We start from the raw sequence: 14,603 nt of genomic DNA, 5'->3' as shown, positions 1-14,603 counted from the left end.
ACTAACACGTTCAAAGAGTACCATGTACTTCTGAACCACTCTCCTACCATCATACTCAGAAATAAGTTATTTGCAAAGTTCTACATGATACACAGTGTGGTTAATGTAATTAGGATGGACACTGTAGTCTCACTCCTTTTACCATCCTGTGGGCACTGCACAGGCTTCTCTGATGAGGCAAATACACTACACAACAGCAGGAAGGGATCAAAAGACAGTTGCCCCTCAACTTCACAGAACTCTAAGGCTGGGATTAAATTAATTCTAAGAAATAGATGAAGCTGGCCTCCTCTTGAGCAAGCATATACTACAGATGAGTTTGTGTATATAGTTAAGCATCTTCGCATACACCTGCTCGGTGAGGTCAAAACCATGTTCCTTTGATGTGGTCTTTAACAGGATTGCTTATCTGTACAGATCAACTATACTGCTCACTCCAGCTTGCTTAAAGATCAGGAAGAAAAGCTGGCCTTTCGATTATTAAACTATAAATAAAAGGGGGGGGGGGGGGGAGATAATCCTTCCACTTTACATTAATTTCCCTAAACAGGTCACTCCAAGTCAACTTAGCTGCAAGTTTTTTAAAGTTTTTCAAGAAATAAGGGTTAGCAGCACACAATAAATTTGTGCTGTGCCCAACAAAACCAGACCTGAACTCCTGAAAACATCACTTTCACCTTCCTGCAGAGACTGTTTAACACATTAAACTGGCAAACGTATTTACACACAGTCAGTACTACTTCTAATAACTTCACCCCTGTTGCCTAGTTTCCAGTACAAAGCTATTAGATTGACTTCAAAAATTAAATCCCTTCTATCTGTATATTTCCTGCTCTCACCTGAAGGTATCTCTGGGATGAGGTTTTAGCAGAACAGCTTGTTTTCTGCTCACATTACTCTGCTTGTGAAAGAAAGCTGAGCCAATTATACTACAAGGTGAAAGCTGAATTTTATTTTATTTTTTTAAAGTTAGGGGCTTTTTTTAAAACCACTGCTGACAGGACAAAAACTACCTCTGCAGCCACGTGGGGCTGACTTGCAGTAGAAAATGAGAAATGTTTTTTTTTCCCCCTGTACACAGGAGGAAACTAAAGATTATAAAAATAAATAGTGCAGGCAAGCTGATGCACACAAGTTCTACAACTGTCAACTGATGGATTTTCTTCCAATAAAGCACAAAATTCATCAAGTGCATGAGGAACATACACCAAGTCTCACTACCACAGAAATTCAGATAGTTCAAATTCCACGTTAAAAATAAAATTTTTCACAGTCAGAAAAGTTTTAGCTAACCTTCAACTTCAACAACAGCACCGCTATCAACTTTTCCATCCTCACCATTGATTCTACATGCCCAACGCACAAATATGAGAAATTCACACCTCTGCTTACAATTTTACAGCTACTCACTGTGTCCACAGAACGGACAAATCTGATCACCAGCACTAACTTGCCTCCCTGGGCCAGGAGCTGGGGGCTAAATTTCTCACTGCTGTGCAAGTTCCTCAGGTCCCTTTGGTTTGTGGTGTATGCTCGTGTTGCTGCTGTTATATTTTGTCATCATTCTTTCCGATATACAAAAGCAAGTACATATATTTATGAATAATGATTCATTTCCTATATAACAGATTATATTTGTTTTAATGACCCTCAGCATGAATTTGGGAAGACAGAATAAAAGAGGTGTGGTCAAGACCCATGTATAAATTGACTAGCATTTCTCAGAGAAGTTACACTACTTCTAATTCCAATTCCATAAAGTCAATAAAAACACTACCTGTGTTGGTCATATGCCAGTGCACACAACACACATAGCAGACACCCTGTGAAACTACTTTATGCCTATATTTCATCTGCTATCAGAATGCTCTATATGTTTCAGAGCTGATAGACAATGCACACGGTTTATGTAGGTTACTCGTATCAGTTACAGTCAGCTCTTCAAAAACAACAGAAAATTAGTGACACGTGTCAAGAGCGTACAATGAAGTGTGTGGGGCAATCTAGGAAGCCATTAAATGAACAAACCCATGCATCCTCAGGGGTAAACAAAAGAGCGCACAGTGAACATGAAGAATATGCTCAGCAGGTCAGAGGACAGACCTCAGCAAACACGTCATTTCCACAGAAGGGAAGCTGTTTTCAAAAAGATGCTCAGAAGTCACAAAGCCAGAAGATGCTGTGATTTAGCCTGACCTACAACATGAACGCAGTCCTTTCTCTAGCACATGAAAACTAACAGTAGCCAATGAAAATTAAAACCATAAAACAGAACTGCTGGAAAACAGACTGTTGACTAGATCTACAGGGAGCACGACACTAAATTCTAGCCTGAGAACATTAACGAAGGACACAGTTCCACATTACGCTTAGTTGGACCTAACTACCACTTGCTTACTTTCTGCTGAACCTAACAAACCAACCAGCTGCAGAATTCAAGAGAAAACAGCCGGCAGCACCCAGCACAGCTAACACACTGCCTCCCATCAGCCCAGCAAGGTGTTTCCACTCACCTGGTAGCACCCACACATCCCCGGCACCCAATGACCAACTGTGCAAAAAGCAGAAGACAGCACTGGCACCTTCAGCAGCAGCCGACTAAATCTGACACCAAACTGTACTCTTGAAAGAGCTGCTTTAATCTCTAAATAAAAGTAAAAATAAGAAAAATCTCTCCATAAATACAGAGAATTATATGCCTAAAACAGCATTTTTATCTTAAAAGCAGGATAGCCTGACGTATGAAATTTTCATCGTGAACTTTGTACGTGTTTCTGGACATGAGCACAGCCTCCCAGCTTTTATAACAGGCATCAGAGTTGAATTACCCAAGAGCAGCACTAACATATATCAAATATCACCCAATAATCAATAATTAACAAGCAGAATCATTACTATTTTCCACCTATAAACTAGAAGTATGCAAGTACTTAAACATTTTCAATAAAAATCAAGTCCACACACAAAAGAACCCCCTTACCTTAAGACTACAGAAGATGCAACTGAAGGTACCAGTTCGCTTCAGTTAACCAAGGTACTGCATTTTGAAAAACTCAGTGTCGTAAAGGAAGCCAACTATCTGTTGAAATACAACTCCAGGTAGCAGAACAGATCTTATCCTAACAGAAGTTTAATAATTGTGTTAAGCGAAGGCGTTTTACCCACCGAAAGCAATGCAACCATGCTTGTTAACTGCAATTACATAATGCCCTTTGTTAATGTGCTTTAAAAATATGTTCAATGAAAATTCTATTCAACCTATTTTAGGAACACAAACCAAGCTTCAATATGTTCACACAAGCTTAGAAGTCTTCAGTAATATTTTATGTACAACAAACAAGCTTCTCGGTATCGTATTCCACTCATATAGCAAGAAAAAACAGTTCTCCGAAGATCGAACCATTAATACGCTGCCTACAAAGCACACCCAAGTAAAACACCTGCAGTTTTAAATGACACCACAGGCAGCAGGGAAATGCCATATTGGATGCCCCTATATTATGATCTCAAAACAAGGAGCTTCAGCAATTACAGCATAGCTTAATCCAACCCCAGAGAATGAATGGACGTTTTTCCCATTAGGTTGAGCCCTAACAAGACCAGCTCTACACAAAATGATCCCAGCCTGGGAACAAAGGGGCACAGGAGGAGGCTGCGGATGACACACCACAGTGGCAGCGAGTTTTAAGGTACCAGCACAGGGAGGAAACCAGGAGGCAGCAGGGACCAGTGTCCAAAAACACAGGAAAGCACATGTGAGACAAACCAGCTCCTTGCCAGAGCCATGCAGACCTGACAGGTTAGTAACTCTCCTGGGTTCACACTGGCTTTGTTGCTTGGACAGCAGCACTGCTCTGTCTCACCTGCCCTTGGCTCAGACACCTGCACCACCTCTTCACCCACAGCTGCAGCTCCAAGCATCACTCAGAGCTATGCACAGCACCCACAGGGTCTGGCAGTAGCAGCTGCCTAAAATGCTGATGCCCCGCTGATGCTATCCCTACACCCAGTCCTGAGCAGGTCCCTACCGATGACGATGCCCATACTCGTTTGTCTGTGTCCAGACCATAAAGCAAGCATTTTCCACGCCACTCCTCTATTAAAAGCAATGTGGTCTTCTGCCTCCATGGTTAGGATGGGAGGAAGGCTTTTAATAGTTATCTCTCAAAAGCCCTGAATGTACAGAGTTAAGACCCTTCCATTTGTAAGGAGCTCCATTCTGGGGAGTGTATGCCACAGATTTAGAGGCATCAACTAAATGCTGCTCTGGAAGGGTTAATGAAAAGGCCAGTTCACACCAGACTGAAAATGAGTGATAACAACAGGAGGTGAAATCCTGTGAAGCTTCCTAATTTTAATGTATGCTCCAGTAGACTGAAATCTTCCCGTCTTCAGAAGTGACTTTTGATAGCCAGCATATATTACCTGCCCCAAAAAAAGCAAAAAAGCTCAGATCATTAAAGTCCACTTTCCCAACTTCTGCTGTAAAAACTTCTGCTACACCTCTCCTGTATCACACACCAGAGTATCAGAGACACCTACTTCACTGAGAAATTCAATCCATGTTATTTCCTTAAGCTACCATTCAAGTAGCCATGTGACAAGCCACCTTGGAATCACTTTGCACTAAACTCTGAGCCTTCCCACCTGCTGTTACTTTTGTCAGCCATGTCCTTCACCCACAGGCTTCATCTAAACCACATCCTTTGAAAAAAAAAAAAATATATATACATATGCAAATAAAGTCCTGGGAAAAATGCTTCTGCATCAAGTTAGTCAGCATGATTTCAAACACCAATCACCATCAGCAAGCTTACTAATTTAGGAGTGCTGTTAACAGGTGAAGGCGGAAACTAAGGGAACACCAGGCTGTAGATCCACTTAAAAGCATTAGTTTTCTTTTGTTTTTTTAACAGCTATTTCAAGCATACCTTAAAAAAAGACACAATCACTGAAGTGGTAATTCAGGAAACACTAGGTCAATAAGGCTATCCAGAGCACAACATAGCACACACAACTCACTGGCTTATCATAAGCCAAACAACATGAGTTGAATAAGATGCACTTCACATGTTAGTAATTTAGCTTATTACTTAGTATCAGGAGGACATGTTCTAACACTAGAGGATTGATAACCAAGGTGAGATTTAGATTTCTAATGCCACTTGTCCTAGAAATGGACATTAAAAACCTCCCAAACACGAGAACTTAAGCACCAGTACAACAGTACAACTCATTTGGCTCCCAATAGCCACCTCAAAAAAAGAGCCGGAAGAGAAACCGCAGAATTTTTAGGTAATTGATTGGCCGGGAACAAAAAACCCAAGATCATTCTAGATGTCCTAACTTGTACCAAGAATCACTTCCTCCTTAAAATTCCTCTTAACTACACTGTACATGTGCGATTACACTCTGACATTACATACATTTGTTCTCAACTCCACAAGAAATCACAAGGTTTTGTCACAGCAAACAGCTGAACAAAGCTTCCTGCCTTACCTTTCAAACAGTGAAGCTTGCTAAATAGGACAGTTGAAAATGAATGTTTTACTTCTGAGCAGCACAGCTTAAATTGTTAGCTCAGTCTATCCATGATCAGAAAAAGTAAACTGAAGCTTTAGCTGCATTATCATAAGATTTCAAAGCTACTTAATAATCTACAAATACATACATTTATCTTTTCCAGCTAAGCTGAACAAACTTCTCAAAAAGCTGAAAGCAGTCTTAACAGTATCTCCTTGTTAAACCATTTTGTACAAAGAACTAAACAGCTTCCTCTGTCTTTATCAATTGTTCTAATAAATGACCTAAGGCTACGTAATTTGATCCACAACAATTTAACAATTACAGTATTTTCATCAAAAGAGAGTTCTGAGGTTTTCAAGATTCTAACAGTGCCTAACATTTCAAGTATATCAATGAGCTTTTGAAAGTCCTGGGTAAAACACTGCTCCCACAGAATTAAACATGACATGATCAGGGAGTTCTACAAAAGAAAACGAATTTTTTTTTTTTTTTTTTTCATTTGAACACTTGCATGTTAAGCATTTAAACTGCTGTGAGGAGTTTAGATACAAGAGTTTCCAAGAGCTGTTCATTTCCCATTGACTATATCCAAATCATCATCTCCAACAATACACAAGCCTTCTAATTTCTGTCCCAGTAAAGGCTGACAAATAGCATCAACAGCAGCTGCTGAAAATTTACACTTTACAAGCATGCTACTCACCCACACAGTCTCTCTTTAAGTTATCTATTTTGTACTGGGAAAATTCATCAGAATAATTTTCAATGCATCAATTTAAGGATGCCTACAACACCACCTGGAAAAAACTATATGAATAATACAGAGCATGTACATACCTAAATATTTATTTAGGTATGCAAACTAGAACATTTCAGGCTACCAACAACACAAAAGTATCTGAATATTTTGATTGACACTCAAGGATATCTGTAAAGGTGCCTGCCTCCTTGGATGCATGAACCACTTAACCAACATCTATTAAACAGTAAGTTTAATATAAGGAAATCACCACACGGAAGTCAGATATGAAAGGTCAGACCAAAGACCCGTTTAGCCAAGCTACCTGTCTAACAGCAGTTGATTGAGGAGCAGTGACAACAGCTTCCCTCAGCCACATTTTTAGGGCCTTCCTCCCACAAACTGCATCCAGAATGCCATCTTCACCACTCCACAACTCACTTTTTTCTTCCACTAATTTGTCTAATCACATTTCAAACTAATTTGCATTCAAGATATCCCATGACAATGGAGTCTCGATATAATTATACACTAGATAACAACGGAGTCTCACAATATAATTACACATTACAGGAAAGCATCCTTCAGCTACCACCTCAATTTCATAACGCACCACCCATAATAGCCTTCCCACCTCCAGTGTCATACTGGTTGCAGAGACTTCCCCGGTATTGTTTCCCAAAGAGTGCTCCCCTACTGAGCCACCCCTCTGACTTACTGTACTGCCTTTTTACTGCATGAAAAGCTGGGAGCACATCCACATTGAACTACACAATGTGTTGCCTAGTTAATGTTAATTGAACAGGAACAGTTTCACTGGGGTTTAGCCATTTAAAAAAAATAAATAATGATTCCCATACACAAAGCATCTCAACTTTCTTACTGTTCATGGCAGGATCCCAGGGCTATGTTTCGCCATTCCCAAGTAGTCCAGGTTAATTTTGACATCTAGAACAAGGTTCAGGAAAAGAAAAAAAAATTGTCACATACGTCTGCACACTATTATTCACTGTAGATGTTATTTTAAAGAACTGCAGGGTATAGCATCTCCAACAGAGTTAACTATTGGCTTCTGCAGCTCTTTGAGCTCTGTCTCCACTGTGAGTGGAAAATTGGATAGCCCCACTTCTTGCCTGGAGGGAAAGTTCACATAACTCACAACAAATATGTGGCATCTTGCTCTTTTCCATGTATACAGAGTATTTCATACACAATTCTGGAAGGCTACAGCTTCAAATAAAAATCAATTCTAACAACAGCGCAGAAGAAAAAAAAGTTTGAGCTAATTTTTGCTTTTAAGCTAGTCAGACAGTCTCTATGTGTATCTCCAAAGCAGACCCTGCATTTTATGTAAATCACTAAGCACACACAAGTCACAGGAGGTATAGAAGTCCTAACAGAAGTAATACCCTGCATCATGATATTAAGCCAAGCATGCTTTTCATAAATTCACCCCACAGTTGCTACCACAGCAGGAAGCTATCTGGCTGGGCTTGCAAAAAGAACACCAGTCACAATGGAGTTGAAATAGCACAAAGTTACAGTGAAAGGTTTCACCGCCATTTGGAAGTCATCTTACCGGCCAGAACGAACAACTGGAGAGCAGGATTTGGGAGAAGACACTGCTTTTGTTTCCTAATGCTGAAAAGATAGCATGTCCATGGAAAAAAGCAGCCAGTTACCCCAAAAGGCAAAGAGCAATTAGCAGTATTGTAATTTGCAATGGCAGTCCTTTTTTTATTCATTCTAATGTAAAGCAAAGCGAGGAAACGCTGGTAAACGTGCTGCCAGCTTTCACTTCCTCTGCATTTCCCCTCAGAAAAGAAAAAAACTGAAACATTACACTTGGCAACTCGTATTCTCACACTCAGTTAACACCAGTGAGGGTCAATTCTATAATTCAACAAATTAATAATAATTTTTCTATTACAAGCCCTTGCCAACCTGAAGCTATTCATCCAGTTAAAACAATAAAACAATACTAACAACAAAAATCACATAGGAAACTGACAAGAAGCACTACAGGACATTCAATCTTCTTAACCAAAAGAAAGGAGTTACCTGAAGAGAACAGAACCTATTGTATCTTATTCCATGAAGCTTTATTCCTTTTGATATTCCTCCTTGAAACGTGTCAAATTATTTTGCTTTTTACACACGCCCATCTATGCATGGCAGCCATCAGAAAGACCCGTGTTCCACAATTAAAATATTAACATGTCAGGAATGGCACACACAATCCACCAGGAACCCTCTTACACAGGTCGTTTCAGTGAAGAAAGCCAGAAAGACAAGAAGTTAGAAAACAGTTTCTGGTGGCAAGAAGCCCTCTGAAACCAGGAGGAAGATCCAGGCTTCCCACCATCCCCTAGCAGAGCATTTTGCATGACCTGCGTCTCTGCAAAGCCGTGTCAGGCTACGCCAGCGACACACACAAGCGTTACAGTGGAGGGCCTTATGAAAGGCTCTCAGTGATGAAAATCTCGAACAATGCCAGACTTGTTAGACACATCTGGGATGGCACTGAAACAATAAAGTCAATACAAAGATAGCGGTTTTTCCTCCAACTCACTCATTTTTTCCTCCTCCCATTTCTTTTTCCACCATTATTTATTCTTGATTCCATGTTCAGGACTATAAAGTGTTGCCATGCAACCTCTCCTCTTGCACATTCGCATTTTCCGGCCCACCCCCCCCTCCTACCATTGATTTTATTCATGAATAAACAATCTGAACTAGTAATGGGAGCTGGTTACAACCATGTGACTTTTCCATACACACATGGGGAAGACAGGACACTGCTGCACATCAACCCCACACCTCATCCCACAGCACCTGCCAGCCTGGCGGCACCATCAGCAGAGCGCTAGCACTACTGCCCTCCCCTGCATCCCCATCAGCAATGCTTAAATTGAACCACTTCTTCTTTCACTCCACACCAGCAGATCAATACAGCCTAACCAGAAAACACACTCGCTGCCTGTGAGGACGATGAACTGGGATTCTCTTACTTCACCTGCAATCACAGGGTTATCTGCAGGGGAGAAGCCACATTTCTACCTCTTGAGCAGCCTTTTAGCTTGCGAACCTCTGCCCTGGGTTTGGATCTCCTCCTCTCAATACAGCTGTGCCACAGGAGAGCTCAGCACCCTCAGCTGCTTGTCCCTGCTCTCTGCCAGAAGGCTACCAGCTGAGCTGCTTTAAGTATTTTTTAACCTGTTTACTCAGGATCAACCAATACAAAGCGTGATTATTTAGGCCGTTTAAACTACTCCAGCTTATTTTGGTTGGCATTCTGCAGAAGAGCTCACATAATTGTCTAAGCTGCCAGAAGGAAGGTTTACAGCCCCCCTACTGAAATATTTTCTCCTTCTACAAGCCGGGAATGATGGCCAACAGCAAAACCACACAAGAAACCCCTGCCAGAGTCCCAAAAGAAACTAGGCCTGTTGGCACATTTGTCATGACTCAAGGAATGAATTTTAAGAGGAGGGCAATTCTTGCTTACATTTGCTCAGCCCTTTCTAGGGAAGTAATTTCACCTAGCTCTTAGAAAAGACGTAACTTAGAACTCCACAAGCCAGGACAGCCACATGAGCACCTATGGTCACACTGCATGCAAGCCTCTGCCCTTGAAAGAAGGCAAAAGATGCTGGTAAAAATCCATTAAGTTGCCTTAAGGCTACAAGTTTTGAAAGAGAAAAATGCTACCACCACAGGCTAAAGTTAGACTACATGCTTACTAAGATGTTGCCAACAATGTTAACTATTTTTTATTCTGTTGTAGCCACCCCACCCACCACCAAACACAAACCCCAGCAAAATAACAAGTAGAAGACTACAGTAGCATAAGATTTGGGAACAGAAACTGCCTTCTTATTCTGCACATGTGAAGCACTATCACACCAAGGTCTTGGTCCATCACTATGGCTCTCAAATGCCATCAGGTATACAGATCAGCAAGAGCATTAAGAAAAAAACCTGAAATTAAGGAATTGTGGTAAGAAAACAAAACCCCAGGGTATCCATCTTCTTGCTAAAAGGAGACGCTAGGGGAGTTGTACCATGATCCATTTAGAGCATCACAGCAAACTCCTCCACATATCCAACTTTACATTAAGGTAAGCTCCTAAACAATTCCTGAAAAAATTAGCCTACTTGCAAAGATACAGCCCAGGCTCTCTCATAGCTAACGATACCACCATCGCTAAGATAACTGGTGGAGTTATCGTCCACCAACTCCAAGATAGCTGATAATATAATCACCTCATTACTACTCTCCTTCAAATAACAAAACTCCCTACTTGGACATTAAGGACAAAATTTTCAGACTCAGAGAAAACATGGTACCAAGTCTCACCAAGATTATGAAACTCCTGACACTAGCCCTTCTGCCATTAAAGATACCAGTATTTTATAACACCCAAGTCAAATGAAGAACAGAGACTGTGAATGCTTATGCATTTACCGTTACTCTTCCGTGACAAATGTGAGCAGCCACAAAAGACTGGTCTGATTTGCATAGCCATTGGGGAAGCAATGTAAGGCAACTTAAGCAATCTAGTAAATTCAGATTCAATATTGCTGAATTATCTAGATTTACAATTTGATTCTTTTGTAGCTCACTTGTTTCATTCATAATTTCCAGTTTGACTGTGTAAGCTTGCAAGGTCTCTAGTTTATATATCTCATAGGGCGTATACCCTGAAGGAAATACTTTAATTCCACTGTATAAAAACAAGCTTAGAACAGCAAACACAAGAGCCCAGCTTAGATTTCTAGATATACCATCACTGATAAGTTACAAATTCAATATTAAACAGAACTGGTTACATTCTGTCCCCGTTAAAAGCTTCCAACATAAACAGGCAATAAAATATAGTTGTTAATAAGTGACAGCAATACAACCACATGTATTTTGTAACTTCTAGCTGCTACTACTTAAAAAGTTCCTCACTAGCAGTGAGCAGAAAGATGATCAGGGAGAGGAGGCTGGCGGGCGGGGGCGGGGGCGTGTGTGTAAACTATTAATACAAGCCTTCTACAACTCTGGCACCGTGGTGGGTAACCAGCTTCTAAAAAAAAAAAAAAATACATGTACAGAATACATGCCAACGTCTGTAGGATTCTAGTGCCACTCACAGCTTTCTTTAAATAACGGATGTGCTACTCACTTCCTCTGTTCTATTCAAAATCCGTGGGCAGCCATAACCTTGCCCAGAACCATGCCTGTTGCATAACAGCGAAGCCAAAAGTTGACAAGGCAGAAGGGCAAACCATTTCTCCCTCTCTGCTTCCTTCAAGAGCCACATAACATCTGTGAGCAGGATGCAGGCCAGTGTTTTGATTCCTCCAGAGCTCAGGAAAAAAAGCCTTTCCTCTACCTCACTGTAGTGCAGAACTGATGCTTTCATGTAAAGATTTTACGGAAAGCATGAAATGATGTGGATCATTCAGCTCCTACACAGGCAGAAAGCTAGCTGGAGAACAGCAGTCCCAGGAACATCTCTTTAAAGGCATCTGGAAACATGACTAGTTTCAAGTGGGAGCACTGTCCCCATCCTGCTGTGTTCAATGTGATGCTCCATCCCCAGCATTTGCTGGGAACAGCAGTCTTGCTTTCCCTCCACTCACCTCCAGCCACGTCACTCCTGTTTCTACCTGTGAGAGCAACAGTAAGGTGTAGCCACAGGGTGAGTTAGCGAACTGATAAAAACATTACTGAGTGGGTTAGTTTCCCATGAGATAAGCAGCATGAAAGGAATCACCCTGCAATCACATAAGCATTACCTCTGCCAAGGGAGCTGCAGCGGGGATTGGGGCACAAGGTAGGACCACCCGAGACGTATCAGATGAGGTACCTGCAGCACCAAACTGCCTCCAAAGCTTCTAGCATCAGGTTTTGCTCTCCAAGTGTGAATCTTCTGCTTAATTTTCAATCCGTAACAGGTTTATGAAGGAGTTTAAAATTTAAAAGAAATGTTTCGTATTTATTTCTTACAGGATTATTTAAATAAGTAGAAAACATACTACATCAATGTGTAACAGCTTCAACTTTAGAGAGCTGGGTTTTGTGCCAGTACAATAAAAATCTGCTGGATATTTCAGATCACCATCTTAACATACTGCTGGATATTCCACATTAGCATTATCAGATAAGGTCAGTTACTCAAAAGAATCAAAGTTCCCACGATGCTAAATGGAATGCACGTGGAACACATTCAACTTGATATAAGAACAGACCACTCGCATGGAGATCATAAAAAACAATCAAAAGGAACTGGGTTTAAATTTACACGTTTATCCTTGCTTTCTTCAACATACAGGATTCTAATATTTAATCATTATTATACACCTCAAGAATTCAGCTTTATTTTATTCACAACATGGAACTTCACCTTCCTCCTAAAGTTTGCGCTTGACCAGATGGAGGTATAATCAAGCTTATTTACAATGTATCACTGTCTTCATTTGCCCTGGTCTGCAATTTCTGAACGCTAGACTGATAAAATTGTCCCTCTATTTATTTTTCTCATAAAGAATAAAAGAACAAAGTTCTTCCCTCACTTCCTTACAAAGATGGAAATTTGCATTCATAATGGGACTAACGTATTGACATACTGAGTACTACAATATCTGTTAAAACATTTACTTTTAAGTCCTCAGAGCTAGCACAGGCAGTCAAATCATCCCATCCCTGGTTGGAACCATGAGACCTGTGCAATACATTCCCACATGCTTTGTGCTGGCTGTTTTTCTTCTGCCAAGGTGGAACAGCTTAGACAGGACCTCTGTCCTAAAGCAGCTTATACCTCCCACCTTCAGGCAAATAAAGCGACTTCCGAGAGACAGGACAAACAAGTACATATGCCAGTACGCTGCGGGAGCCAAAGGAAAGTGTCCGACAATGTGGGTAAAGTCCTGCTGCTTTGACTACTGACAACCAGTTCTGCTTCTGGTCCCATCCACACCTGCACGAAAAGACACCAGCAGTTTGGCCCTGTCAATAGCCTTCCACGTGCATCACCATCTGGGCACCCCTCCGGAGCAGGGTCCTGTGGAAAGGAACAGCAGGACACATAACCTGACCGTTCAAGTGGGCACAGGGCACCTGCCAGGATTAATGCTCTTTAACATGGCAACGGAAAAGGTTTTAAGTTTCCCTCAAAATTTAAGCAACTACAAGTCAAGGCAAAAGCTCTGAGAACTTCTTTGAAAGCAAAATTTCTGTTCCCAACCTATTTTCATTTCTGCTTTCACCTGTACATAAGTCTTCTCATATTTAAAATATTTCATATTAGAGAAACCAAGCAGAATAGCTTTAAAAAAAAGAACATGTTGGCATTGCCAAACAAATCTCACATTTCACAACCATAGAACACACCACCAAGCAGCTGCATCAATCACAAAGAAGTTAAAACAAAAGCCCCAAGAAATCATATGACCAGTGTCGTTCGTATTGACAACAAAGCACTTTTTCCACATAAGGAAAGAAAATTACATACTGCCCACAGCAAGTTCAAAGCAAAAACATTGACAACGCAAGTCAGAAGCTGGTGCATTCTTCAAAAATTTAACATACCTGATTCACGTAAAAATGTCTTCTCAAAATACATATTGGAAGACATCAAATTCATTATAGGACATTGAACATGGGAAATCTTTTGAATTTTCTTACTGTTAGTCTTCTCAAACATACAAGCCAATTAAAGGAGTCAGACTTAAAATTTTGTCCCAGCCTGCAAGCTCCTCTTGGGTTCAAACAGATCATATCCTAATCCAAAAGATACCTTCAAGAAATCCACTTCTGAAACTCTCCTGTCACCAATACCAAGTCACACATTGCAATTCAATGCACTTGGAGCTTAGTTCCCTTGTCAGATCCTTCTGACACGGGACAGAGGCTATCCACACTATACAGCATAGGTGCGCTTTCACCTGAAACACTTACCACTGTGTAAAACCCTTAGAGACAAAGTTTTATGAAAATAATTCAGATGAAACCAGCAAATTTATCAATTACCCTGCATGCCCACTGAAAGCATGCCTTTTCTTCCAGAGACCACTGACATTGCTTAACTACTTCCTAGTTTTTCAAAGACACTTGGCTTAGGGACAGCAAATGAACTAAGAAAAGTTTCCTCCACGCTAGAGTTTTTAATTTATCCATAAAGCTCTAATCTCCCAATTTTAGGAAGCTTGTTGCATCACAAATAGTTAAAAAGAAAACCATAAAAATGTTTCCATTCAGTATTCTGACAATGCAATACAGCTGTGAGAATTAAAAAAAGCTGAAAGTAGAGAACCTTGAAAAGAAAGCAGAACATCTGTTGCCCCA

General features: G+C 40.7%; 1 protein-coding gene across 10 annotated transcripts in view; it reads right to left on the bottom strand.

The window, feature by feature from the left end:
- KLHL13 (kelch like family member 13) overlaps positions 1-14,603 on the bottom strand; it is an 84,597-nt gene that overhangs the window by 67,045 nt on the left and 2,949 nt on the right. For 4 of the 10 annotated variants that reach the window (XM_056359706.1, XM_056359712.1, XM_056359709.1 and 1 more), the window contains exon 2: positions 7,149-7,213. The exons of 3 other annotated variants lie outside the window; for them this stretch is intronic. In XM_056359706.1, coding sequence (XP_056215681.1) covers positions 7,149-7,213 — 65 coding nt within the window. Of the gene's footprint in view, positions 1-7,125; positions 7,214-7,844; positions 7,980-14,603 lie in introns of those variants that run through there. 3 more of the 10 variants (XM_056359707.1, XM_056359714.1, XM_056359705.1) reach the window with 2 other exon arrangements.

Source organism: Falco biarmicus, chromosome 14 (genome assembly GCF_023638135.1).
Source record: "Falco biarmicus isolate bFalBia1 chromosome 14, bFalBia1.pri, whole genome shotgun sequence".
In the NCBI taxonomy this organism is placed as follows: domain Eukaryota; kingdom Metazoa; phylum Chordata; class Aves; order Falconiformes; family Falconidae; genus Falco; species Falco biarmicus.
The sequence above is the reverse complement of the archived record's forward strand: the minus strand, read 5'-3'. Positions and strand labels throughout refer to the sequence as shown.